Raw genomic sequence first — 25398 nt, 5'->3', positions numbered from 1 at the left:
CCACTTATCTTTATACCTTAAGGAAAACTGAAAAGTCAGCAGATAGAAGGCGCTTGCAAAGACCTAAACCAAATTTAGTGAGATCATCTGGAAAGAGGGAGACAGCAGCACAAGACAAAACGGAGGCCAAAACTTCTCCAACCATTGCAAATGCAGGTGAAAAGGTCAGAAAGAGGAATGTTGCTTAGTATGTTGTTCTTGATGATGCATCTCTTTTGCTCAGTGGGGATACTGTGGGCCAGCAACACTCTTAGAGATACCATTTTGGGAACTGCTGCTACGATATCTGCACGCTTGTAATATTAAGAGCAATAAGAGTAATATTCCTTACCTCAATTCCAGTGCTCTGAAGAGGACAGTAGAAGAAACAGAAATGAAGCCACAGAAGTAGACAACAGGGATTTGGATACTGCATCTCAGTAAGTATTGAGATCACTTTTCCAGTCTCCTGGTATTAACTGACTATAATTGTTACTTTATTCCGTATAGCTCTTTTAGAAGAAGATAGCAATAACTGTGAAACTTTAATATAAATTTCAAAAGTGACTTTAGCATTTTTTTGGATATAAGGTACTAAGGTAGAAGGTATGTGATTCTTTTCTGGCAAGTTGATGAAAGCGTTACTTTATGAAATACCAGTAATGCCTGTAATTTGAGAGGGGGAGAGTGATAGTGATAACTAGGTCTTTGCTTTCCTCCCAGCCTCACTTACCAGGTAATGGCTCTGCTTCTGGTGCTTGCAGAAGTAGCTGTGGTATGCAATCTAGTTAGGTTCCTTCTCTGTGTGACAAATTAATCTCCTTTTAATATGTAGATAAATTGAGTTTTCATACATTGTAAGACTAAGCAAAGCTTGTTTCTTGTGTGAAGCAACTGGCATAAGTTTGGGCAAATCTTTCTGAAGACAAAACAATTCCAGTAAAGAAATCTGTGCAAGATGTTGTATGGTTAGATAGGCTTGAATATTGCAGAGTAAATGTCACTGTTGTGGATCCTTTGTGCAGAGAGCATGAAAAAAACACTTTTGCAAAGACAGTAGTTCGAGGATATCGACAGAGATTTAAACCTAATGTTACAAGAGCATCTGGAAAGAAAGAAGAGCCTGAAAAAGATTCAAGAAATGATAAAACATCCCATCTACAGCCTAAGGGGGAAACTGAGAAGGTATTTAATAAAGTAACATAACTGAATATAATATGTTAGCTAAAAAGCTGCTGAATGCAACAGCAATGTTACCTTTTTTCTTTACTTTTGTGCTCCTGAGTACAACCAGGAATTAGCCAGTTAACCTGCTTTCAGTGACAGTGTGGTATTGCTCAGTAACCTCAGCTATAGTGAGAGATTATTACACAAATAGTAGATAACAATAGTCTTTCATGTCTTGCAGCAAATACAACTTCAGGTGTTTGTTCTAGTTTTTATTGCACCTGTGTGACTGAGAAATTTGTCCTGTAATTGTTTGTGTGTCATAAGTGATCTATTTTGTCTCCTTTTATGGTCAGTTAATTGGTTAGTTAGGTGATGCTGTACTTTATGAATGCAGGACAGTTCGTGTTATAATATTCTGTTTCTGTTCAGGATAATGACCAAGGTAATAGATCTGATGTTAACAATGAAGATGCTGCAGAAAAAGATGACAAAATCCTGGAGAAAATGTCGCAGTAAGTATGAGAAAAATAAGAAGATAACTGCTGCTGTCCAGCAACTTATTTTTCTTCTCACTTCTGTAGTATTTTGTAGTGTGGTAGTTATAGAAGTTTTTGAAGAAACTTCTGCAGTACAGAAACTGAGGACAAAATAGGAATCTTCATTAATTTATGAAACATACATTAAGCATTTTCATTTTTAAAGTGATACTTCTAAATTATAAGTCAGTCATGGTAAATGTAAAAAAGCTAAAACAAGCCTTAGCTACTTGCTTTTAATACTAAAATGCATCCATTTCAGTGGTTAAGTATTTAAACAGTAGGAGTAAACGTTCTTAGATTGTAGTTAAGTGTCAAATAAGAGGAAGAAAAAAATCCAGTATGTGGGCAATGTAATGCACATACTTAAGTGTTGCATTTTTCTTCAGTGAAGTGGCAGCTGTAAAATGAATTATATGTTTAATAGAAGAGATTGCAAAAAATGAAAACTAAAAAAAGCCAACTTTCCCCCAAATACTCCCCTACCAAAAAAACCTCAAAAAAAAAACAAGAACAGAAATAAAAAAAACCAAAACATCAGACTGTTCCTTTCAAGGGTGATCGTTGAAGAGGATGGATGGGGATAAACTGTGTGTGATAATATGTCAGAAAAATATTTACAGTTATTTTTTTCCTGAACCTGCTCTGTAACTTGACACTCAGTGTAAAAATGTGTAGAAGAATAAGACAGTTCTAATAATGCACTACTGATATTTTTACATTAGTTAGATTAAAAAAATCTGTCTTTTCTGAAAACACTAAAGAAAAACACTAAATATTTTCATATTTTTAAACCCTTTATTAAATTAGGTCCATCTGCTTCTAGACTAAATTGGAATACAAAAAGGTTTTCCATTATGGATCAGAAAAAGGTCTCTGTAGTGTGGTGTCCTGTCACCAATGAGAAGAGGAAAATAACAGGGCAAACATAAGTTTAAACTCTCAGTCCCCAGTAGATACTCTTCCAATTTTATTCTTCCAGGAAGCTAGTAATGCATTTTAGATAAGTGTATTTTAATAACTGTTTAAAAGAAAGAGGAAAAAAAAATCACTTCTCCAGGTCTCCTCTGACTTTTAGATGTGGTATGTACTTCCTGGATCATCTCTGTTTTTCTAGGTGTAATGAAACAGCTGGTTTAAAAGAAGATGGCAAACAGATTGTATTGAATCAAACACCTCTAAAGAGAGGTAGAATACAGAGACCAAAACCAAATCTTGGAAGAACTGTTGCTAGGCAAAAAGAACTGATAGATACGAAAGATCCTGAAGAGGAGACAATTGAAGGTGGAGAGGCAGAAAAAGGTGTCAAGCACCATCAAGATGGAAACAATGATCCCTGCCTCAAAAGTGTGAGTTTCTTGAGTAGTTGCTTATGCACACTGTTTTGCTGGGTCCTTAGTAAAAGCCTTGGTAACAAAGACCTAATAATTTGTAGGGATAGCCCTTGCATGCTTTATTTATTATTTCAAAATAAACTAAATTGTCATAAAATCTCCTCATTTTTGCGCTTGGGTTCTGTTTTCCATGGTGTCAATTTTAACCCCAGTCAGCAACCAAATACCAGCTTGCTTGCTCACTGCCCCACCAGCAGCATTAGAGATGGAACTGGAAGGGTAAAAAAGCTGGAAAACAGGGGCTGAGATAAACTCCTCTGAGCTGGATGTGAGGTTTATTAGGGAAAGCAGAAGCTACACTTGTGTGGAGAGCATAACCAGGAGCTCTTCTACTACTTCCCATGAACAGGCAGGTGTTCAGCCATCTCCAGGAGAGCTGTGAGATCATCACACATAATGGTTACTTGGGAAGACAAAAGCCATTCCCCCCACTTTGCATACTGAGCTACATGTCAGCAGGACATGGAATATCCCTTTGGTCAGTTGGGGTCACCTGTCCTGACTGCGTCCCCTGCCATCCTTCCATGCTCCCCCAATTTCCTCTCCAGCTTTGCAATTTGCAAAGCAGAAAAGGCCTTGGCTCTATGTAAGCCCTGCTCAGCAATAATTAAAACATCCCTGTATTATCAACCCTGTGTGCAGCATTAACCCAAAACACAGCCCCATACTTGACACTGTGAAAAAAGCTAACTCTACCCCAGTCAAAACCAGAATATGTAGACGGAACATATTTTACTTTGTTGACTTGTGATACCAGATCTGAAAAGAGAAATGCAAAGAAAAATGTCTTGGAAGATTAACCACCTAAAAGAGAAAATATATTAAAAAAATAACTTTTATCTTGTATAGTAGACATTCGTATTAGCTGGATGCACAAGAAGCAAGATAAATCCTAGTGTTTCTGTAGAAAATACTAAAGCTTTCTCATTTTCCTCCTGCTCTCCTAGAAGAGAGATTGAGCAAATATTTCATCTTAACAGAGTGGAACTTGTATTTGTTTTAGGATTTAGCGGTTCATGAAGACATGCAGCCGTCCAGTGTGATGTTAGAAGATGTTTCTGCAGATACTGAGAGGAACTCAATATATTCAAAACAGTGTTTCCAAGAAAAGTCCTCAGAAGCAGAAAGCTATGAAAGTGAAAAGGGGTTGTCAGATGTCTCAAAACAGATTTCAGATTCCAATACAGGGTAAGGTTATTTTACTTTAATGGAGAGAAAAGATGGTTCAAAGCTATCACTATCTCTAGGTATATCATTTTGCATTCAACTCCAGCATTACAAACAAGTTTTACGTATATAAAGACATATTTAATCAAGACAATACTAGACTTTAACTAACAAAACCCCAAAAGTTTGAAAGCATTAAATTTACATGCTGTTGGATGTTAATTTGATCTTTAGGCTATTGGCCTAATTTTCAGAATAATGCACCTTTCTAATGTTCAGTCCCTGTGATTGTCTTCTCCAGGCTGGTCTCCCCAGTGCATCCCAGTGTGCTTATATAAATTCTTGAGTACAGGGTCTGGTTTCCTATTAAAGTGTCTCTTAAAAAAATATAGTCAACCACAGGTATTCTGTAAGTCTGCTGGGTAGCTCTAAACACTATTAGAGGAAGGTATTTTTGGAATGTATGTATCATGTTAAAATGTCTCAAATTATCTTACAGGTCTCAAGTGGAAGTGGCAGTTAACTTACCTTTGCTTACCTACTTATAAGATATAGAGGCTTTTGGTGATAATCACTGTGTTTTTGTTGATCTTTTTCATGTCACTAATGTTGTTATTGCCCTGAGAGCTGTATACAGGTATGCATATTGTATGCATACTGTCCCATGACTTTGATTGTTCTTTTTGCTTCTTTTTGTAGGGAATCTCATCATGAGCAGAAAGAGGAGAAAACTGTTGTATCATCAGCTCGGCTACTGAGGACACGATTCCAGAAACCAAAGCCAAATTTAAGAACAGCTAGTAGAAAGGAAGTTCTGGATGTAAATACTAAAGGTGCATCACAGAAAGATACCGACAAAGGAGAAAGTTTGACACAGTGTGATAGTGAATGTAGCATCCCTCCTGACAAAGATGTAAGGCTTTTGTTTTTTTTCCTTTAGTTATATTTGAGCTTTTGGTTTTGTGAAACGAAATACTGATTTAAAAAATATAAAGTTAAGTTTTTGAAACAATTTTTTTTCAAAAGCTAAAATTTTCTGCATCAAAACTTGTGTACTTTTCACCTGGTCATATGTGAGGAGAAAAAGATGACTGAATCTCTTGTTATGTGTCCGGATGTCTTTCTGACTCAAGGTGGCATTATAGAATTGACAGGGAAGAAAGAAAGAGTGTTAGTGGAAGATGGCACAGAAGAAATATAGATTTCAAGCTATTTTGTCTTTAAATAAAGAAGTGTATATTTGTCCTGGAAACATTAGGAAATCATTAGTAAGCAGTTAACAGAGGAGTATTTTAGGAGAGTGCAAAATTTTTCAGAGAGTGAAAAATAACCAAACTTCGTAGGCATCATAAAGTCTCCTTTTGGTTTATTATTACAGCTTTTTCTCGTTCTTGTGTTTACATTTTTTAGAAAGCAGGAAAATGTGAAGTCTTAAACACACTAGAATCTTTGGGAAAGGAGAAGTCAGTTTGCTCTCAGGAGGTTCCTGAGAGGCCAAGTTCTAAGTCCCCCAAAAGATTTTCAAGATCAGAGGATGGTGAACTGGAGTTCTGTCTACCTGAAAATAGCCAAAATGACACTTCTACTACTATTGCAGGGTAAGGGCTTAGCTATTTTTTTTTTCTTGACTGTAACAATGAAAGAATTTTACAAGGACGTCATTGTGCTGTCTGGCAAACATAGTCTAATGAAAATACAGCACAGAATTTCTGTTCCCATAGCTTAACATTAGTGATACTACAATTTCAGTAGCTTCTATGCTAAGCATGACATTAATGAGCATTTATTTTATAACTGTTTCATCATCTGAAAGCCTGTATTCATTCCACGTAAGCAGGGAAATACTGGTTTGCTTACCAAAGAAACCATGTGAAAATTGCTTTGGTTTTATAGCAGCAAGTAGTAAGTTAATACCTTCAGTGAGTTAGTTAATTCAGTTGTTGGAAGTATTTAGAACACCAGTGCTTTGAAATTTTTGCTGGAACAAATTGTCATTTGTATTATAAACTCAGCTGAACTTCTAGTTCACATATTTCTCTTAAAAACGTAGTGGTTTTTTTGCATGTAATACTAATGTACCTGTGTTTATAATCGTATGTGTTTGTACTAAGTTTCGGATTATTTTTGCTATCTTAACTTTGCATCATTGACAAAAACAGCACTCAAGAAGAATGTCAACACGCACCTCTTCCACCTGTCCAGCTGGCACGGAACAAGAGGTATAAGCCAAACTTGGTAAGCACTGTTGGAAAGAAGGACTTGAAAATATCAGAAGATGAGAGGAAGAAAAAGCCTGAAGCCAAGCAAGAAGATGAGTTTGACAATACTGTCATGGTAAGCCTTACTAAGAGTAAACTTTGCCTTCAGAGTTGAAGTGCATGTTCAGTTTTATGAAGTTAAATGAAGACATTGAAATTGCATTGCCTGAAGCTGAGACAATATATGAAATGAAAAAAAATTCCCAAATCCTGGTAATCTGAGATATTGTAGGTGTGAAATCAGTGCAGTCTACAACTTTGAAGTAATTTTTTTAAAAAGGATCTGCTTTTGATTGGATGCATGCTAGGAAAAAATCATGCACATTTAAACAAACTGATAAAAATGCATAAAAATTAGCTTTTTTTTCTTATTTCATCTTTCCTGTCTGGATTAGTGAAATCTGTGTTGAGCAGTCTAGTATAATGTATCAAGTGAAGACAGAGGACACCTATTTTTATGGGAAAAAGAGGGTTTTAAATTTGATAAGCTTTAACTGGCTTCATCAATACGGTACCTGATACTCCTCTATTTCTACAAGTAACTGACACTGTGTGTCTCCACAGACACTGTTCTAGGGACTGTAAAAGATGTGGAAATCCTCGAAAGCCATTTACAGTGTGATGTATTCTCTGTAACCGTTTTGTGGGTCGTACATGAATCGTATCATGGGGATAGTGGTATTTGTGTAAACTTGCCTTAGCTAAATTTTGCAAGAGCAACTGTTTTGGATGATGTTTGATTATAGCTGGTTTTGTTCTTGAGCTTATGAAAAGTACTTGTGTCCTGCATTCTTCTCCCATCTCCCTTCAGTGCCATGGTTGGCTCACCCCTAGCTGAGATAGTTTCTTGTGTTTCAACTTTGGCTGCTCTAGACCTGTGGCCTGTAAGCCATGCACATGCATCTGTTCTGTACTGGGAAAATCTGTAGAACCAGAGCAGGTCTGATACTCCTTTTTACTAATCAAGCCATCACAGGCCCAAAGTGGCAAAAGATGTGTTTGAGTAGCTTCTTTGTGGAACCAGTGTGGCAAATACAGACATAAAGCTTATTGGCCTTCTGGATCTTGAGGCTGTGTTATTGTGGCTTGGGTGGGTCTGTGCTGCCCTCTGCAGTGTCCAGTTTTCAAAGGCTTTCCATTTGCTGAAGTATCTTGTTTCCATGGTTCTTCATGTATTAGGGAATTTATTGAATACTAAATAGACAAGTGTTTCCCATAATGCTTGGGTGCACATAGTATTTAAGAACTTAACTCTAGGTGTCCCAGAAGTAGGAAGACTTCTGTTCCTTTTTGCATATAAACTGAATTGTGATAACATGGTTCTTACCTTTATTCCAATTGGGAAATAGCATTGTTTCTATTTTTGTATATAAAATATACATCTGTTTTAGAAGCTTACATACTTTTATTTTTCTTCATGCTTCTTTTACTGTAAATTAAAGGGTGAAAATCAAGCTGTATTGTGTCAAGCAGATGTGTTGAGCAAAGAGGGACAGGAACAGCAAGAGGTGCCTCAGGTCCTCTCTATTTCTGAAACCTTATTGTCTGAACAAAGCAGGTGAGGTTTGAGTCTATGAAAATTGCATTTGAAAAGCTTTTGTCTGTGCATAATGAGACATCTTTGCAATTGTCAATTCTTCTGTTCCTTGTCTTTTGTTTTTCTACAGTATTTTATTTTCAGTGCCTACAAACAGCTTCTTCCAGGGTTTTCACAGCACATTTTTTAGCTGCACTCCTTGTCATTGTTTATCTGGTGCATACTTGATTGGTATGACTCACAGGTCTTCTTGACCAAGGTTTTTTATTACTGGGTCTATACTTGCTTAAGTAGCAATCACACATGTAAGATGTGTAACGTACAATTTTTGAGAAATGTCAGAGACTTGACTTTCATTGATCCATCCATATGCTCTTTTATTTTACTGCTATTGTTGTTAAAATAAGTGTGTGTTAGTCAGTGTGTGTTAGACTGCTGATACTTTCATGTTGGTATGGTTAGCAACACAGCCTGTTTTTTATGTTAGAAATGCCTTGACAAAGACATTTTGTTATTTCTGCTCTAAAGTTAACCATAAATAAGAAATATATTTGAAAATATAATTTTATCAATCTTAGACAAAGCAGTCTTAGTCTCTTGTGGAAGTATTGATTCAAAACTTAAGTTCAGAAGTGCTGTTTTTCTCTCTCCCAGCTGAAGTTAAGTGTGTTTTTTCTGGTTTTGTTTGTTTGCTTTAAATTCACCAGTACTGAAACATTTACCTCCCAAGAAGGCAAACTGAGTGCTCAGAAAGCAGGAGAATTCATAAGGATTGAGTCTCCAAGAGCTAGACCAAACCTAGAAAGAGGAAACAGTGAAAAAGGATCTTCAATAGTACAAAAACTTGCTGCCCCAGATGAAGAAAACATGAATCAAGGAAAGAATCTGCCTGCGGCAGAGGAATCTGAAAACCCTCCCTCCTCAAAAGTGAGATTCTCTTCATTTATTTCTGACTACACTTTCTGATGATTGGTTCTACACTAGCTGTTTTTGAGACATCTAAGTGAGCTGTTGTAAATGAATTAATAAATTTCAGCTTAGAAGGAATTATTTTTTTAATATTTACAATCTATTACAGGGTTTTCCAAAATCCTGAGACACATTGTTAAGACATACAAAGTTCACTTGAACTTTGACATTTCAGTCATATTGATGATACGTGAACTTGCTGTATTTTTGTTGCTGGTTTTCTCCTGAGCACCTTGGTGGCTTCTCATGAAGGACTTATATTGGTTATAGTATCTGTTTTTATTAGCTAAATGCCTTCCTAGTGGAACAAGGAACAGTGATGGTACCATAAACTACTTGGAAGTTTTTAAATGAAGTTTCATCTCAGATTAACAACTTGATCATAATTTGCAATACTTTATTTTACAGGTGATGTATTTTGTGCTAATGTGTTGGTTTTTTTTCCTCAAATCAAAGGATGACACGGAGGTATTGTTGCTTGTGGGAAATTTGGCTGAGAATGACAATCTAGACATAAATTCGGGAAGATTGACATCAGGAACACTTTATTCTTCTAAAAAATCACCAAGTTGTAACAGCAAAAAAGAGCAAAAAGAGTGTCTATCTACAGATGCTATAGGAAGTATTCAGGATACCACAAAAAGGTAAATTTACCTGTTGACAAAGTAAAAAAATCTCTCATTTTGAATTCAGTTGGGGTAGTTTATTTTCTTCTTAGTAGCTGCTACAGTGCTGCATTTTGGATTCAGTATGAGAATAGCATTGATAACACACTGACATTTTAGTTGTTGTTGAGCAGTGCTTACCCTGAGTTGAGGACTTTTCAGTGTCTCATGGTGTGCCAGTGAGCAGGTGCACAAGCAGATCAGCAGCCAGGACAGCTGATCTGAACTGGCCAAAAGGATATTCCATACCGTGGAGCATCATGCTCAGTCTGTAAACTGGAGGGACCTGGCCAGGAGGTGCTGAACACTGCTTGGGGACAGGCTGGGCATCAGTCAGCAAGCAGTGCACAGTTGTGCATCACTTGTTTCCCTTGCATTTCATACTCCTCTGTTTATCTCCTTTTCATTAATTTATATTTTACTTTGTTTTGATTATAAAGCTGTTCTTATCTAAACCTACAAGGTTTACCTTTTCTTTCCAATTCTCTTTCTCCCTGGGGTTTGGGGAATGACTGACTGCATGGCACTTATTTGTCAGCTGGGGTTAAGCTGTGACAGTGCTTCAGAAACTTTGGGCATTTGTCCAGTTGTTTTCATACAGCACTCGCTTTTGGAACCACAGGCTCTGAGTTGTATTAGCTGCTATCTACTATGTTCTGTGAAAGTCACTAGGTGGCATTCTTAAGTCATATGAGTTTTTAACAGGATTAGGAGATTTTTTTGAAGGCTGTTTTCCTTTTTAGAAGGTACTTCATGGGTGAGAGCAGAAGCAAGTAATCGGGGTTTAGCGTCTGAATTTCTCACTAATAAATTCTTGGGATACAGTGCACCATGAATGTGGACCAAAGACTGAGCAGTGCCACTTGCACTCCCTTGTAATTGAGAAGCAGCAAGAAGACAGCAACCTCATTTCATGTTTCTGTAAGATCTATTCTGAGTCTCTTAAACTTTTTTTTCCAGTAGGAGAACTTCCTGTAATGATGCTTATAATATATGTGCAGTATGAGGCAGATAGTGCCACTTATATGCGATAGCTCTGGGTAACATTATAAGCTACCTTTTGCTCAGTCTTCATTTACACAGAGCAGACCTGAATCAATTTGTTTTACAGTTTTGCTGCTTTCTGGTATTAACTTCTGTTTTGCATCTGTCTCTGAAACTCAAAAAACTCTCTAAAACGTCTTCTATAAATTATGTTGAAATCATGTCCCAGAGTCTTCACGATGAGAAGACAAGGGCCTTACTTGACAATCTTCTTGTCTTCAGTGATGATGGACTTTCACAGATTCACAGAATGGTTGAGGGTGGAAGGGTGTGCTAGAAGTTTTCTGGTCCAACCCCCCAGTCAAGCCACCTGGAGCTGGCTGCCCAACACTGTGTCCAGACAGCTTCTGAATCTTGCCAAGGATGGAGACTCCACAGTCTCCCTGGGCAGCCTGTGCCAGTGCTTGGTAACCCTTGCAGTGAAACAGGATTTCCTGGTGCTCAGAGGGAACCTCCTGTCTTGCACTGTTTGCCCATTGCCTCTTGTCCTGTCACTGGGCACCCCTGGAAAGAGCTTGGCTCTGTCCTGTTTGCACCCTTCCCTTGGGTTTTTGTGGAACTGTTCTAGAGATCCCTGAGCCTTCTCTCCGGGTTGAATAGCTCCTGCTCCTTCTGCTTTTTGTCATAGGAGAGATGCTTCCAGCCCTTTAGCATCTGTGTGACCCTTTGAGGGGCTGTGTCCAGGTGTCTGCTACCAGGGAGCCAGGGAGCCCAGAACTGGTCAGTCCTCCACGTGTGGCTTCATCAGTGCTGAACAAGGGGCAAGAATCACCTCCCTTGGCCTGCTGGCAACGCTTCTCCTGCTGCTGCCCAGGTCACTGTTAGCTGTTGGTGCAGCCACAGCACCTTCCTGGCTCATGCTCAACTCAGAGATGACCAGACAGCCAGGTTGCATGCACTGGTGCCTTGGGTTGTTCCCCCCCTGGTGCAAGGTCTTGGCATCTCCCCTTGTTGAACTTCCTGAGGTTCCTGTCAGCCCGTTTCTCCAGCCTCTGCAGGTCCCTCTGGAGGCCTGTATAACCTTTGGGTGTCGTAGCAATTCCTTCTAGATTTTCCTATTCTGTAAGCTTGCTGAGGTTACACCCTGCTCCAATATCTGGATCATTTGTGGAGAACCTCCTGAGATGGTCAGGAGTCAATACAGTATTGACCCATGGGGCACACTGTTGGTTGTTGGTCTCAACTAGACTTTGTGTGACTGATCACAAATCTCAGAACCTGACAACTCAGTTTTTAGTGTACCTTCAGTCCATACTTCATCAGCTCCCTTATCAGCATGTTAGAAGAGGCAGTGTTCAACAGTGCTAGAAGCCTTACTGGAGTCCAGGGAGACACTATTCACTGCTCTCCATTTATCAAGCTTGTCATTTCATTGAAAGATGTCACCAAGTTGATTAAGCATAACTTCCCCAGTATGAATCCATCCTGACTTCTCTAACTTTCATGTGTCTGGAAGTAGATTCCAGCTTTAGTTGCTCCATCACTTTCCCATGGACTGAGATGAGGCTGACTAAATTGTATTCTTCTGGATTACTCTTAGTCACTTTTTATCAGATCATGAGCTTAGAAGGCTGAGATTTCTGTCTTACTGATCTGAAGATGTTTGAACAGATAAAAGATTGTATCCTTTTTGAAATCAATAGAACCTTGAGCTCTGGAATTAGTGAATATAATGTTCTTATGGCTGCTTAATTTTGGAGACCTGTGTTAGTATAGCTGACACTTTCCAATCTCTCTGACTTAATGTTTTTCTTACCAAAAAATCTTCCCCAAAAGTAATCAGGAAGGTCCACTGCTGCAGGCGAATTAACTCCTTTATGCAGTGGGTTTTTTTTCTTCCTTTATGTTTATTTTACATGTAGCCAACTAAGCAAACAAAAAATCAAAACTCAAGTTCGTTTCTAGCTGGAAGTACAAAGTATCTGATAGTAGGCCAAGCTTATAGAGTGTACTTTGTAGCTCTTCAGAAGTAAAAGTTGAAACATATTTCTGTAGGTCCAATGATAAATTAAGTTCTGGAGAAGAAAGTGCACAGAGAGCAAAGGAACCCCATTGGAACCCAAGCCCAGACCTAATGAGACTTACCAGGAAAAGAGATTATCCTGAAGAGTGTGAAAGCAGAGAAAAGGACAACACTGAAAGAAATGAAAAAGAGTTTTTGGTGTTATTAAAATCATGTGTATCAGGGGTAAGTGCTGATCATGTATTTTCAGCCAGTTGTACCTCAATGCTTTTGCCTTTTTGTTCTTAGAAAGATAGCTGTCTCAGAAATCCAGTATATGACTGGAAAAGGTTAATGTGATTATGTGAATATTTCAAAATCCAGTACTGGAAACTATGTTGAATAAATGGCCTTAGAAATTAAATACTGTGGAAATACTTAATATACGCTGTTGTCTTAAGTTCTATGGTTTTTATGATCAGAAATTTGCTTTATAATAAGTGCATGCTAACGTTGAAAAATAATTTACTGGTTTTTATTAATTGGAAAATGGAAGATAAGGCAGTTAACTAACTTCAGCTACTACCTAAAATCTGTGTTAGTATACTTAGAAATTAAAATGAGTGTGAACAAAGTTCAGACATTCTTAAATTTGCTCAGCAGGCCTAACTTAGCCCAACTAGTTCCATCTCTGTCTAATGCTGTGAAAGCTGAGTCAAGTTTATCTGGTCTTCCCTATTTTCTGTATGGATGACTAAAAACTTCTAGTTTATGTGTATTTTACCCAAGTATCCATAGCTGACAGAACTGTGGTTGCTGGTGTTTGTCTGTGTATATATTGAATAATATTTAAATGCTTTTATAAAAAGTATGATAGTTTTTTCTTCCTACCATGTTTCCATGGAAAAAAAAAAAAAAATCATACCTGCAAATTGTTCTTTAAATTAATGAGTAATTTTAGAAAATTATTCATCTTTCCAGCTTCTAACAAATTGTTACTCTTGATAAATTGAGCATGGTCTTGGTCTATTAACCACTAGCAGCACTGGGAATTCAAGCATATTGATAATACCAGTTAATGACAGCTCTGCTAGAGTCCAAAATTGAAGACAATGCGGAATAATAGCCTAAGTTATCAGAGATGACATCTGAGCACATTCTCAAGATCTTCAAACTGAGTTCTTTAAGTCACCAAAACCAGTTGCAAATGTTTGGCACTTAATATGCTAATAATTATCTCCTCTGTTCAGCAAAACTCCAGTAATACACTGGAAGGCGGATCCTTCTCAGAAGCTACAAGGAAGCGCAATTTTGCAGAGCATTTTGAAGAAATATCCCATAAGAGAATCAGGCAGGACATTACACTCCAGTCTCCAGGGATATCATCAGAAAGTGAGAGTCAGGTAGAACAAGATAATGATTCTCAGCTTTCTACCTCACAGGAAAAGCATTCAGACAATCTACCAAGGTAAAACAACTGTTTTGCTTTAAAAACCAAACTCAGTTGATTGATAATTGTTTGCCATAGTTCTGCCATGTGTTCCGTGAGTGCATGCAGCATGTCAGTTTTTGTGTCTTCCATCGGAGCTTAGCAGATGTGTACAGGTGACTCCTTCATCTCTTACTCTGCCTGTATTCTTATAAAATGAACACAGCCAGCACTCTCACCAATCCATCCCATGGTTTCAACAGAAGTTCGTGATTTTATAAGGGAGGACTTGAGAGTGCCTATATTTGGGGGCACAGAGATTGTGGGATTAACCTAAGGAGAAATTTTGTTCTAAAGCAGTCCTCTGATGCCAGTTCCTTCTACTCGCCACCAGTTTACCAAGGCAGATGTTTTGTCGGGGGGAAGCTTGTCATTTCATTTGATACTCAAAAGTTGTTGTGCCTATGATTTTGAGGAAGGAAACTGTAGGTAACTGATTATTGAGGAGAATGCTGTCTAAGAAACCAAACCAGGTAAGTAGTTAACCATCTAAGAGTTTCAGTTTCGATCAGACAGTAGTCTGATTAATTAAAGTATCATTGTTTGGGGCTTCTAGTGTGGATTTAACTAAAGACAGCTGGAAGTATTCCCATGACTTAAGTATGTGACTTCCACATCCCTCAATAGTATTTCATACTTCTGTAGTCAAAGAATTGTGTGTCTTGAAAGTTCAATTGTGAAGATTTCTAGCATTCTGAAACTGCTTAATATACATTTGTAGTCAGTACCTTATGTGCACAGGAAGAAATCAAATTTCTGATTAAATGCTTTTTTGTCACTATTAAGTTAAGAAGTAAGTAGTTTGCATTGTTAGTCACAATGATAACTTTTTTAAAATTGAGTTTATTTTGATTTGTAGTATCCCTCTCTTTGGAAGGTCTTGGATTTCATTATTTTTGTTCTGTACTTTATAAGGCAGTTCAGGAGATCATCAAAACAGACAGCACTGCCAGAACATATGTCAGAGCCAAAAAATGCTACATCTGCCTCTGAATGTGAGGCTGATTGCAGTGAGAAGGGGAGTCAAAGGCAAGAAGCTAAACTGCGTGTTACCAGAGACAAAAGTTTGAAAACTACACAAAGAAGAAAATCTGGGAAGGAACCCAAAAGTTCAAAGATAACCTTTGTTACCCTCCGGGCTTCTGAAGAAGAGGAGGATGAGGAGGCAGATGACTTTGAGCTTGATGATGAAGACGAGTGCTTTGCATCAGAGGAAGTAAACAAGGCTCCAGTGTTTGTTCCTATAGGTCTTCGATCTCCAAAACCAGTTCCTGTGCAGATACAGGAAACCATGGAGGAGGTATTGTGTGTAGCTGTGTTCTACATATGTAATTTTGTTCTGATTGTGTAAAAATATTTTATTCTAATTGTATCTGTGAGTATTTGGGTTTTATCCAAGCTCAAGTTAAGGATGGTGTTGAGAGTAGTAGGGATGTTACTTGGCACATACACTTGATTTTGAACTTAATACTACATCAGCCTAAAATCTAGTTATGTAATTGTTTACAAACTATGTAAGTCTGCAGGGTACTCACCAGTTTGTTTATTGGGATTGAATATAGGCCCAGACTCAATGCTCATCCATATGTTTTGAGGCCCAAGATGGATCAAATGGAGCACTTCAATTTCATATTTGAATGCTAGGAAATGAGGGTATGAGGAAAATGTTTCTGTATGTCATGTCCCCTTTGCCATGAAACTTTTTACTGTCAGGTAGGCTGACCAGGCCAGCAGCAGACACACATCTGTTTGCTCACTCCCTTTTCCTCTGGGACAAGGAGATACTAGAAGGAGGCCAAGAAGATTTATCTTTTGATATAAAGACAGTTACATGCATGAAGGAAAAGCTGCATGAAAATGAAAAGCAAAATAAGGAATTTTTTTGGCTGCTTTCCATTGTGAGGTTGCTTCCTGCAAATCAAGGCCTCAGTCTGTGTAAGAGTAACTTTGGAAGACAAATGCCCTAACCACAAATGGCCTCATCTTCTCACTCCTTTCCCTAAGCTTTTCTTGCTGAGCGTGTCATATCATACAGAATTCCCTTTGATCAGTTTGGGTCAGCTGTCCTAGCTGTGTGCTCTCCTGACCTTTTGCTTACACCTGGCCTCCTTGCTGGGCAAAAGACTAGGAAAAAAGCTTTGACATTGTGCAGGAATAGCAAAAACACTGGTGTGTTACCAACACTGCTGTAGTTATAAACCCAAAAGATAACACTATGTGGGCTGGTATGAAGAAAATTAACTTCATCCCAGCCATGCCCAGTACAATCTTCTCCCTTTATTTCATACCATTTGTATTATACCTAGGTCTTACACTATCCAGTACAAGACATTTTTCTGTTTTTTTTTTCTCTGTCATTGCTACTTTCCGTTCACTTCAGTGCTTTTTGCTTTCGAGTGCCTTTTTGTTTACTAATACTGCTAGTTCTCTTCGTCTCTTTGCCCAATGAAATCCTGCTTTTTAGTGTCTCCAGGATTAATCACACTATTTCTCTCTCCAGGTGAAACAGCAGAATAATTTAAAGCTCAGTCAAAACACCAAGGGATCTCTAGAACAATAATGGGCAGCAAAGTTGCTGCATGGAAACTTTTGCTGAATCCTTGATTTCAGAGATGTGGAATATTATGTGTGGGGATTATAATCAAGTTGCCTAGTTTAACACTTATGAGACATGAGTACTGGTGAGGGATGTGGTTAGATACTCGAGGACCCAGCTGTTGTAAAATTCAAATAGGTCAGTTGAAACATTACAAGTTGCACTTGTAAAGTGCAAGCCTTTGAGAGCAGCCCAGACTGAGCAGTGTTTTCTGTGAGACCTTCCCTGGAAATACCATAAACTTTCTGTCAAATTTCAAGTACTCATTTCTGAAAATGTCAAATGTGTGAAGTTCTCAGTGAAAATACAGTACTGAAGAAGAAAAACAATAGGTAAAGTGGTGAGTGGATGTGTTTCTATGTGTCTGCATGTCTGTTCCCTATCTTGCTTTGGAGATAAGTCTGAACTGTTTTTCCATCCTGAAGACTTGGAAAGCAGAAAAAGAGTAAAAACTAAAAAAACCCTTTTGAGATAAACAGTCACTGTAAAAGATCTCAGGTGCATAAGTTAATTTGGTGGAGAAATGAGTGACTAGAAACAAGGCCTTAGGTCTGATGCTTCCACTTAGCTACAGGTAGAGGTACTTGTTCTGCCTTGTGTTCATACCACTGCTTCCTTCTCAAATCACAAGGTATATTTTTTTGAAGGATCCCTCTAGATGTTGAACATCTGTTAAATATGTGAGGTTTATAAAAATTTGCATTTTACAGATTTTCTTTTGTGTCTGATGAACTGAAATACCTGTAAAATTACTTTTCCAGCTGGAAATACCTGTGAATATCTCAGATGTGCAGGTGGCTACTGATGCTGAAAGTCTTTCTTGTGCTTCTATCCAACCAGTACAGAGGGAAGAAAAAATATGCACCTCAATAGCTGTAAGAATGTCTTTTGTTTGTTTTATTGGTCATACAAAGCTATTTCAGCAGTCTCTTGTTGCCGTGTCTGAATGTAACTGTGTGGCTTATTAGACTGCTACCAGTGCCACACAGACAAAAGGCACGGCTCTGGGTAAACTGTGTTAATAAGTATTTTGTTAGCCTTAAAACCTGGGTAACTTGTGGGCGCAGAATTTATGTGTAAGCATTAAATAAAAATTAAGGAGTCATTTTATATAGGACTTTGATACTGTTTTTCTTTGTATTTAAGGAAACAATCATACATGAGAATCCAGAGGTGGACAAAGGTAGGAATGATACAATCTTGCTCATGTATTTTCTGTTAACTTGCTATCCATATATACATTTCCCCTTTTTTTAAAATATGTTTCCAAAGGTGCCAACATCTTAGCTGACAGGCTCAGCTGTGTCCTGCTGTGGGTCAGCTGGCACTGGCTGTGTCCAGAGCAGGCCCCTGCTGCCAACACCTTTCTATCTATATTCAGTATGCTCATTATAGGCAGTTGCTTCTCAGTGTTTTAACAGTAGTTTGAATTGTTAGATGAGGATGGCTGCTTGTCTACACACATTTTGATCCATAAATAAGGTCAAAAAGGTTTTATTTTACAAATACGTACTTCACTGTATTGGTGGTAGTGTCAAATACTTTTTGAGTATGGGTAAGTGGATTTCTGATTAATGTGCTTGAGGCTTTTAATGTGTGTGAACAACTTCACAGGAATTAATGATGGAAGCACTGAAGCTGCTATGACTTTACTTGCAATGGGTGATCCGAATTTCCAGTTAAAAACAAGCACTGAAGGTATGATCTGATTTATGGGACAAACCCTTCCTCTTGTGCTTTCTGGGTCTGCCTAAGGAGAGATGGAGCAGTGGCTACAAGGCTTCCACATGCTGCTTCATATCAGGAAGTCAAGAATCTTTTATGCTTTTAGTCCTATTGAGGTGTAACACATAGTGAGTCCAGCCAGTGCTGGTTGGCTGTAAAGAGGCAAGCACCCCACTGAATACTGCTAGCTGTATCACTGATACAAAGTAGTTTCTGTGACCTGTTTTAGGAAGCACGTGTTTGAATTGATCTGGGCACATAAACTGGACAAAAGAAAGGGATCAGGCTTAAATGACTGTAACTTTCAGCGATCTTTTCAGACCTTTAATGTGAAGCATAGCCTTTTCATCCTAACTGGCTACAACCTGAAATTACCTATGTTTTTAATAGATTTTTTTTTTTAGCATTTATTATATGCATTTTGCTAAATGTTAGTTGTTGTGTTCTTACCACAAAAGGTGTTCTCTTAGGACTGTATTTATCTGGGATTTGAATCTGTGTCTTTAGGGAATATAGGCTTTGTTAAATGAGGCTTGAAATTGTATAGCTTTTTATACACGCCAAACCTGAGTGCTTTTAATGAACTTTTCCCATTCTGTTTATTGTTATAACCAGAACAGACACATATGTCACCTGCTCAAGATGACTTGGACATGGCTGATAGCCTTGTAATTCACTCCTACTCCAAAGAAAATAGAACTTCTAGTCAGTATTTGCTCGCTTCAGAAACCTCTATCAAGGAATTGCTTTTTTCTGAGGATGGAAACAGCATCAATGTAGAGCATCAAATCGTTGGCACAAGAATAGGTGTAGAAGAATATTCAGAGATGGATGCTACTGATACCAGGTTAAATTACTACTTAATTTTCTTTAGTGAGATTGATCCTCTGGCACTGCTTACTTCTGTTATGTTCTTTCTGGCATTTTATTGATTTGCAAGTAGTCTTGCTTAAGTAAAGGTTTCTCAGTTTATGTAATTCAATATATAATCTGCAAAAATTCCTTATCTCATTCTTACTACTTTCAAGAAGTGTTTGTATGTAATTTTGGCTATCTACAGCTAGTTTTTGTCTCATTAAATTAAGTTTACCTGGGGAAGTGGGATTTAAAAAATATGCAAACTAATGATCACTGGATCACTAGTTGCAACATTTTCTTGTGTCCCCTGCCCAGTTGTCCAAGGTTAGTGAGCGCTGGCCTTTCAGGCGCTTAGCTTCTCACAGAAACCTGTAGTTTCCAGCTGGCAGAAAAAGACCAGGAGAGCAGCTCAGACTTTTTCCACAGGCTTTATTATCATCCGCGAAGGGGTCAGGATACAAATCCAAAGATGGGGGATCACACATGTACTTTTATAGGGTTTGGGGGGATCACAAGTAAACCAATGGAAAACAGGGTTAACACATTTTGCCCAACTACATTATCTTTCTTTGTTTGGGACAACCAGTTATAAAGAACCAAACCTAACCAATAATATTCTAAAAAGATAAGAAGAGCTTGCATTTTTCTAACATGAGTCATTCTAAACAAGTAGTTTTTCTTATCTCAAAGGAGATTCCAGGGGGCTGTCACAGGACTAATTGCAGAGGGATTCATCTCCTCTACAACTAGTTACTGGATCACTGTTAATTATCAAGCGCTTTTTTTTCAAAGTTCTCTACAGCTAATCAGACCAAGGTAAATTGCTTAATTGTCACTGCTGCTGTGGGGCTGTAGATCAAAGATCTAAAGTGAAGGAATGGCAAGAAACCAGTTGATCTTCCATCAGTATGGTTTTTAGCGATTGATCTTTTACAATTTTGCATTTGTGACATATGAAACAGCTTAATGGGCCACTTTTCCAGAGAAGCATTTGCTGTTGATCATGTATTATTTGAAAGATTACTTAACTTGTTGATTGCTTGAACAAACTATGAGATTATACACTTTGAAAAATCATAATCCAAGATGATTTATTTTGCATCCAGTTTGATTATATTATTAAAACAGAATTTACTACCATGTCATACATATTAGATTTCTGATTTTCTCCTGTTATTTAAACATTGTAATTTTTATTTCTTTTTTTTTAACTTCTCTGCCGGTTGCAGCCTGCATTTCAGGTCTTCATTTTCTCATCTGCTCCATATTTCTTGAATCTTCTCTTCACTGTCAAAAATCAAGGATTCTATTGATGATATTTTTCCTTTTACTTGCAGTGGTAGCTCTTTGTCTGTGGTGAATAGTATGAGACTAACAGGAGGCAGATCCCTGGAGCCCGAGCCAGCCTCTGGAATACTGAGGTCCAATGAAGACATAATGCAGGAGATACTTAACGCAAATGTACTTGTGGAACAACTAGATCAAATTCAAACAGGTAGGCCTGTTTATTATCTTAGGGCTCTGAAAATGGTTACTCAATAAATTCACATCTATTCATTAAATGAGACAAAGCTGAAAATCCTCACTTTCCATTCATGTTCACAGATGATACATTGCCATTGTGACCATTTGTGATAGTTTTATTCACAAGTATACCTTTCAGTATAAAATTAAATGAAATTTGAATAGCAGTTTTTTTCTGCAGGTGTTAAGTTATCTGGAAAGCACTTAAATTACTGAACTGCCAATTACAGAAACAAAGTCTAATACACTGTACTTTTTTTCTATTATTACTGTCTTTTCCTTCCATTGAAAGTAGAAGAGGAGATAGAAAGCACTGACTTTCTAGTCTTAAAGCAATTACAAAAAAGGTAATTCTTCAAACTCTAAATTGTCTTCATACCATAGGAAAGGCCAGATGAGATATGTGTATGTGCCTTATTTATATAAGACACACAAGTATACATGTGCACATTCATATGTATGTATCTGTAAAAACATACTACAAAACTTTAATACATGCAAGATTATATGTAAAAAGTATTACAGATATGAATATACACCTGCAGACTGAAAATTTACATTTTTTTTCTTATGAAACTTAGATCCTACAACTCTGAGGAGTAATGCAGACATGGAGAAGATGGAATCAGAACCAGTCAAGCTAGCTGCAAATGATTCTTCAGTTCTTCATGAATTTGCAACTGGAAGTATGGAACTTACCAAGCAAGCAGACAAAACTAAGAGGTAGGAAGACTCATCATTTAATACTGACTTTATTCCCACTGTCTCTTAAAATATGCAGCTGAAGTTAAGGTGTATTACCTGACTGTAATGTCAGTGCTCACAGACACTGTGTATGTTTATACAGATAGTGTACGGTTTTTAGACTTCAGGTTTTTATCCCTTGCATGTTGTGCTACAGCTTTTGGAGATGGAACATTAACTTTTGTATGGTATTTCAGAACTTAGCAATTACCTTACTGCTTAACTGTCTTTCATGAAACTGCAAGGAAATGTTAGAGCTGATTTATTTAGAAATGTTAATGAGTTTATAAGGCTTCCTGCTTGGTTGTACTCCATTAGTCAAATTACAGAGGCCTTGCCCTGAAATTCTTAATTTAGATTTGTTCAAAGATTATGCGTTCTGTTTAGTACAATGATGTAGTTTTTAAAGAGGTGCTTTGTTTCCCTATAATTCCACAGGATTCAAATTAAGTACATTGTAACACTGAATTTAGTGTTTGCACAGGGTATCATTGTTTGGTTTCAAATTAACTAGATCTATACCTTGCAGAACAGAAAAGCAGATAAGACATGCTTGTGGAAATTCAGGAGATTTAAGACATCTAACTGCATCACCCAAACCTGAAAAATCACTTCTTGGACTAGAAGATTGTCCAAATCCAATTTCTGTGGATGAACTGTCTGAGCAAAATGCTTGTCCTCTTGAGCACCATATATGTACAGTCAGCTTTACTCAGGTAAAGAGCAAAAATTTAATTACAGTCCAGAAGTGCCCAGATTTTGAAATTCTGTAAAGAAAGAGATTTTCAGTGTGAATGTACTCACCAGTTCTAAAGACCTGGTACTTCAGCTGGTAAATGAAACTTGCTTTTTCACAGTGGCATATCCAGATGATATTTCAGACAATCTTTACAAACTCTGTTTAGAGCAGAGTAATGTACTACTTCTCAGTAATAACTGATATGCTTTAGCAAAATTGTGAGGAATTTTTAAGAAGTCTTGAGGGAAGAAGTTACCTAGGATTCATGTAGCCATTCAGAGTGACCTCTTACTGTTACAGTTGCTTACATTAAAATGAAGTAAAAATGTTACTGCTTGGATGGAGCATGTTCATTGTCACTTTCATTTGCTTTGTTTAAAAGAAACTGCATCCTTTGTTATCTCTTTCTCATTAAGAGCTTTACATCATATTTTAAGACATACACAAATTTTGCCTATTTTTACATGTATCTATATAAATTTATATCGTCATTATGTATGTTGTAACGGACAAACAAAAAATGTCTTTTGCATCCATTTCTTTGCAGTAGTTTGTGTGTCCATGTTCTAGTACAAATGAGAGTTACTTATTTCTTCATGAGAGAAAAATCAATTCCCTCAGGGTTTGTAGTGTTGTCTGAGATCGGTGAGCACATAGTTGCAGTGGAACAGCTGATGCATAGAAGCTTCTTTTCCAAGTGCAGCAGGTTGCTGTGTCAAGGCTGATTTCATATTAGGACAATGTGCAAGAATGATGCTGCTCTTACAGGCCTAACAGAGAGTATGAGAAAAGGCATCTTGTAGTAGATTATTCTGGTTTTAGCAAAGGGACAAGCCATAGAAGGGAAGGAATAGATGTGTTGTAGAGCTTGGTGGTTTTCTCTGGCACTCAGTAGTTTGTTGAGGATTGTAGGAATCTGCTTTCTTAGTGCCACTGAACAATTTATTGTGTGAGTCATCTCTGACAGAGTTGTGCTGTAGGAAGTATGAGTTTATTTTGACAAACCATCAATACAGACAACAAGCTGCACATAAATTTTATATTTCCCCAGTGTTTCTTATCCTTGTTAGGCTAATACTCTTCAGCCTAGAACAGCTAGATGTGAAAACTGACAAATGAAATAATGATGACACGATTGGATTTTTTGGCTCATCAGCATTTGACATGCTTTGTTTCTTCCTGTTTCCTAGAGTAATTTCCCAGATTTATTAAGTTGTTTTGTTTCAACTTTGTTGTTTCTAGAATGAAGCTTGTACTCAGGATGCTCAACAACACTGCATAAGCAGCACAGAAGAAACTTCAGGTATAATGTGCTAATATTCAAAGTTGGCAAAAGCCTACATTTGTGTATTTGCAGTTACTAAAAAAATGAATTAAAAACCCAAAGTTTTAATTTAAAAAAAATAAAATTTTCCTTTTAATTAAATGATATCATTAATAAATCTATTCCATAAACACAAATAATGATCCACAGCATAGTAACAGTCCCCTCCCTAACCTCTTGTCTTTATATTTTGTTGAAAGAAACTAGACTTGGGAACTGTTTGAATAGCCCTTTACTAAGTTTAAATATCGGGAAGGGAAACTTGTTCTCTTTGCCCTGTTGTGAGCTCCTGCTGCTTACCTTGTGGTAGGTATAGCAGTTTTTAGAGCCCTTTATGCACCTGTGACTCAGGCGTCAAAAACTGAACACGACAGAGAGAGAGGAACTGTGTAGTTTTCCACTGGCTTAGTGAGCTATAGTTGCTCATGAAGTTATCAAGTGAATGCTGTTCTCAAAGTTGTGTGAGTAGGAGGGCTGTACTTTGCAAGTGTGGAACAGGAGGGAAAGGAGAAGTATAAGACAATCAAACTTCCTTCTTTAGCTGTACTGAGTCAACAGATTAATGCCTAACTGATCAGGTGTGATGAAAGTTACAAAGGTGATGTCAGTTCTTCCCTAGAGCAAATTGAAGTAGTTGATTTGGAACCACTACTTACATATGGGATGATCACAGTGATGGAAGCCCAGAATACTCACTTTACATGGAAACTGCAGTCCAAAGCTGTAACTCATGAGCTTGTGTAAATGATTAGGCTAATACTACTTCTTAGATGTCTTGTTGCTATGCTCTGTTATTGCAAGAATCTTGAGATGAGGCATCTTAAACCATGTTAAATTAGATGAAGAATCCAAGCAAGTTGAGATTGGAATAACAGCTTTACATTCAGAGCTGTCTTAAATAACGGAGTACCATTGTTGTGTTCAGTCTTTTGAAAGCTTTACAAATGTTTGTTCCTTAAAGTCTAACAGATGGCAGCTGGAAGTTATCTGCTAATGTATGTTTGTTGATTAAGTTATCTATATTTTTCATCTCTTAAATTCAAGACTATGCTCAGATCCTGTTCTGCCAATCTGTAGTGAGGAGGGAAATCCTGTACTTACCTTAAAATAGCAGACATTGGCCATTTAAAGAAGTAACTCTTAATACCTGAGAGTTACAATTAAAGACAGAGGGCCATTTGACCACCATGAAATAAGTTTAATTAAACTGTAAATTTCTCTTTAATGCTAGAACACCTAAATCTTTCTCATTACTAGGCATTTTTAATATTCCTCATTCTGGATGGTAATCAGGATTCCTCTGCAGTGAATAAGCACCAGGAGATGATGATGAGTATCTCATCTGAGAAGACAAAATCTTGTTGTCTTAAGAATATGCCCAGTGCCTTTTTCCATGGAAAAATGAGCCTAAAATTTCAGTACTCTGTGTAGGGAGGACATGAAGAGAACAGCATAATTTCATGTTTGATTAATAGCTTTTGTTATTTATTTTTCTGAAAAAATTATAGCAGTGAACAATGATCATAGATGTCCAGAGGAAGAGCAGACATTCATTTTAACATTGGTGGAAATCCCAGCTGACTCAAAAGAGTTTGATGCATCTGCTATGGTGGAACAAAGTTCTGAACCAGTACTACCAGCCCCAATACTTATCAGCCCAATAAATGCAAGTGAAACAACTGTGACTGAAGTGGAGAGGTAAATGCTTTATTTTTTACCAAAGTGAAACACTTTTTGT

At 37.5% G+C, this 25398-nt stretch overlaps 1 protein-coding gene across 1 annotated transcript in view; it reads left to right on the top strand.

Moving 5' to 3' along the window:
* The window catches only part of BDP1 (B double prime 1, subunit of RNA polymerase III transcription initiation factor IIIB), a 53114-nt gene that overhangs the window by 18547 nt on the left and 9169 nt on the right, over positions 1 to 25398 (top strand). The window contains exons 14-37 of the mRNA XM_062512803.1: positions 23 to 164; positions 343 to 419; positions 1005 to 1164; positions 1579 to 1661; positions 2803 to 3034; positions 4083 to 4267; positions 4946 to 5159; positions 5657 to 5844; positions 6397 to 6580; positions 7947 to 8062; positions 8749 to 8968; positions 9467 to 9654; positions 12715 to 12907; positions 13912 to 14129; positions 15066 to 15450; positions 17508 to 17621; positions 17893 to 17929; positions 18361 to 18444; positions 19087 to 19318; positions 20667 to 20824; positions 21435 to 21576; positions 22127 to 22313; positions 23579 to 23639; positions 25169 to 25358. Coding sequence (XP_062368787.1) covers positions 23 to 164; positions 343 to 419; positions 1005 to 1164; positions 1579 to 1661; positions 2803 to 3034; positions 4083 to 4267; positions 4946 to 5159; positions 5657 to 5844; positions 6397 to 6580; positions 7947 to 8062; positions 8749 to 8968; positions 9467 to 9654; positions 12715 to 12907; positions 13912 to 14129; positions 15066 to 15450; positions 17508 to 17621; positions 17893 to 17929; positions 18361 to 18444; positions 19087 to 19318; positions 20667 to 20824; positions 21435 to 21576; positions 22127 to 22313; positions 23579 to 23639; positions 25169 to 25358 — 3990 coding nt within the window. The remainder of the gene's footprint in view (positions 1 to 22; positions 165 to 342; positions 420 to 1004; positions 1165 to 1578; positions 1662 to 2802; positions 3035 to 4082; positions 4268 to 4945; positions 5160 to 5656; positions 5845 to 6396; positions 6581 to 7946; positions 8063 to 8748; positions 8969 to 9466; positions 9655 to 12714; positions 12908 to 13911; positions 14130 to 15065; positions 15451 to 17507; positions 17622 to 17892; positions 17930 to 18360; positions 18445 to 19086; positions 19319 to 20666; positions 20825 to 21434; positions 21577 to 22126; positions 22314 to 23578; positions 23640 to 25168; positions 25359 to 25398) is intronic.

The sequence above is a fragment of the Cinclus cinclus genome, chromosome Z (assembly GCF_963662255.1).
Source record: "Cinclus cinclus chromosome Z, bCinCin1.1, whole genome shotgun sequence".
Classification (NCBI taxonomy): domain Eukaryota; kingdom Metazoa; phylum Chordata; class Aves; order Passeriformes; family Cinclidae; genus Cinclus; species Cinclus cinclus.
The sequence above is the reverse complement of the archived record's forward strand: the minus strand, read 5'-3'. Positions and strand labels throughout refer to the sequence as shown.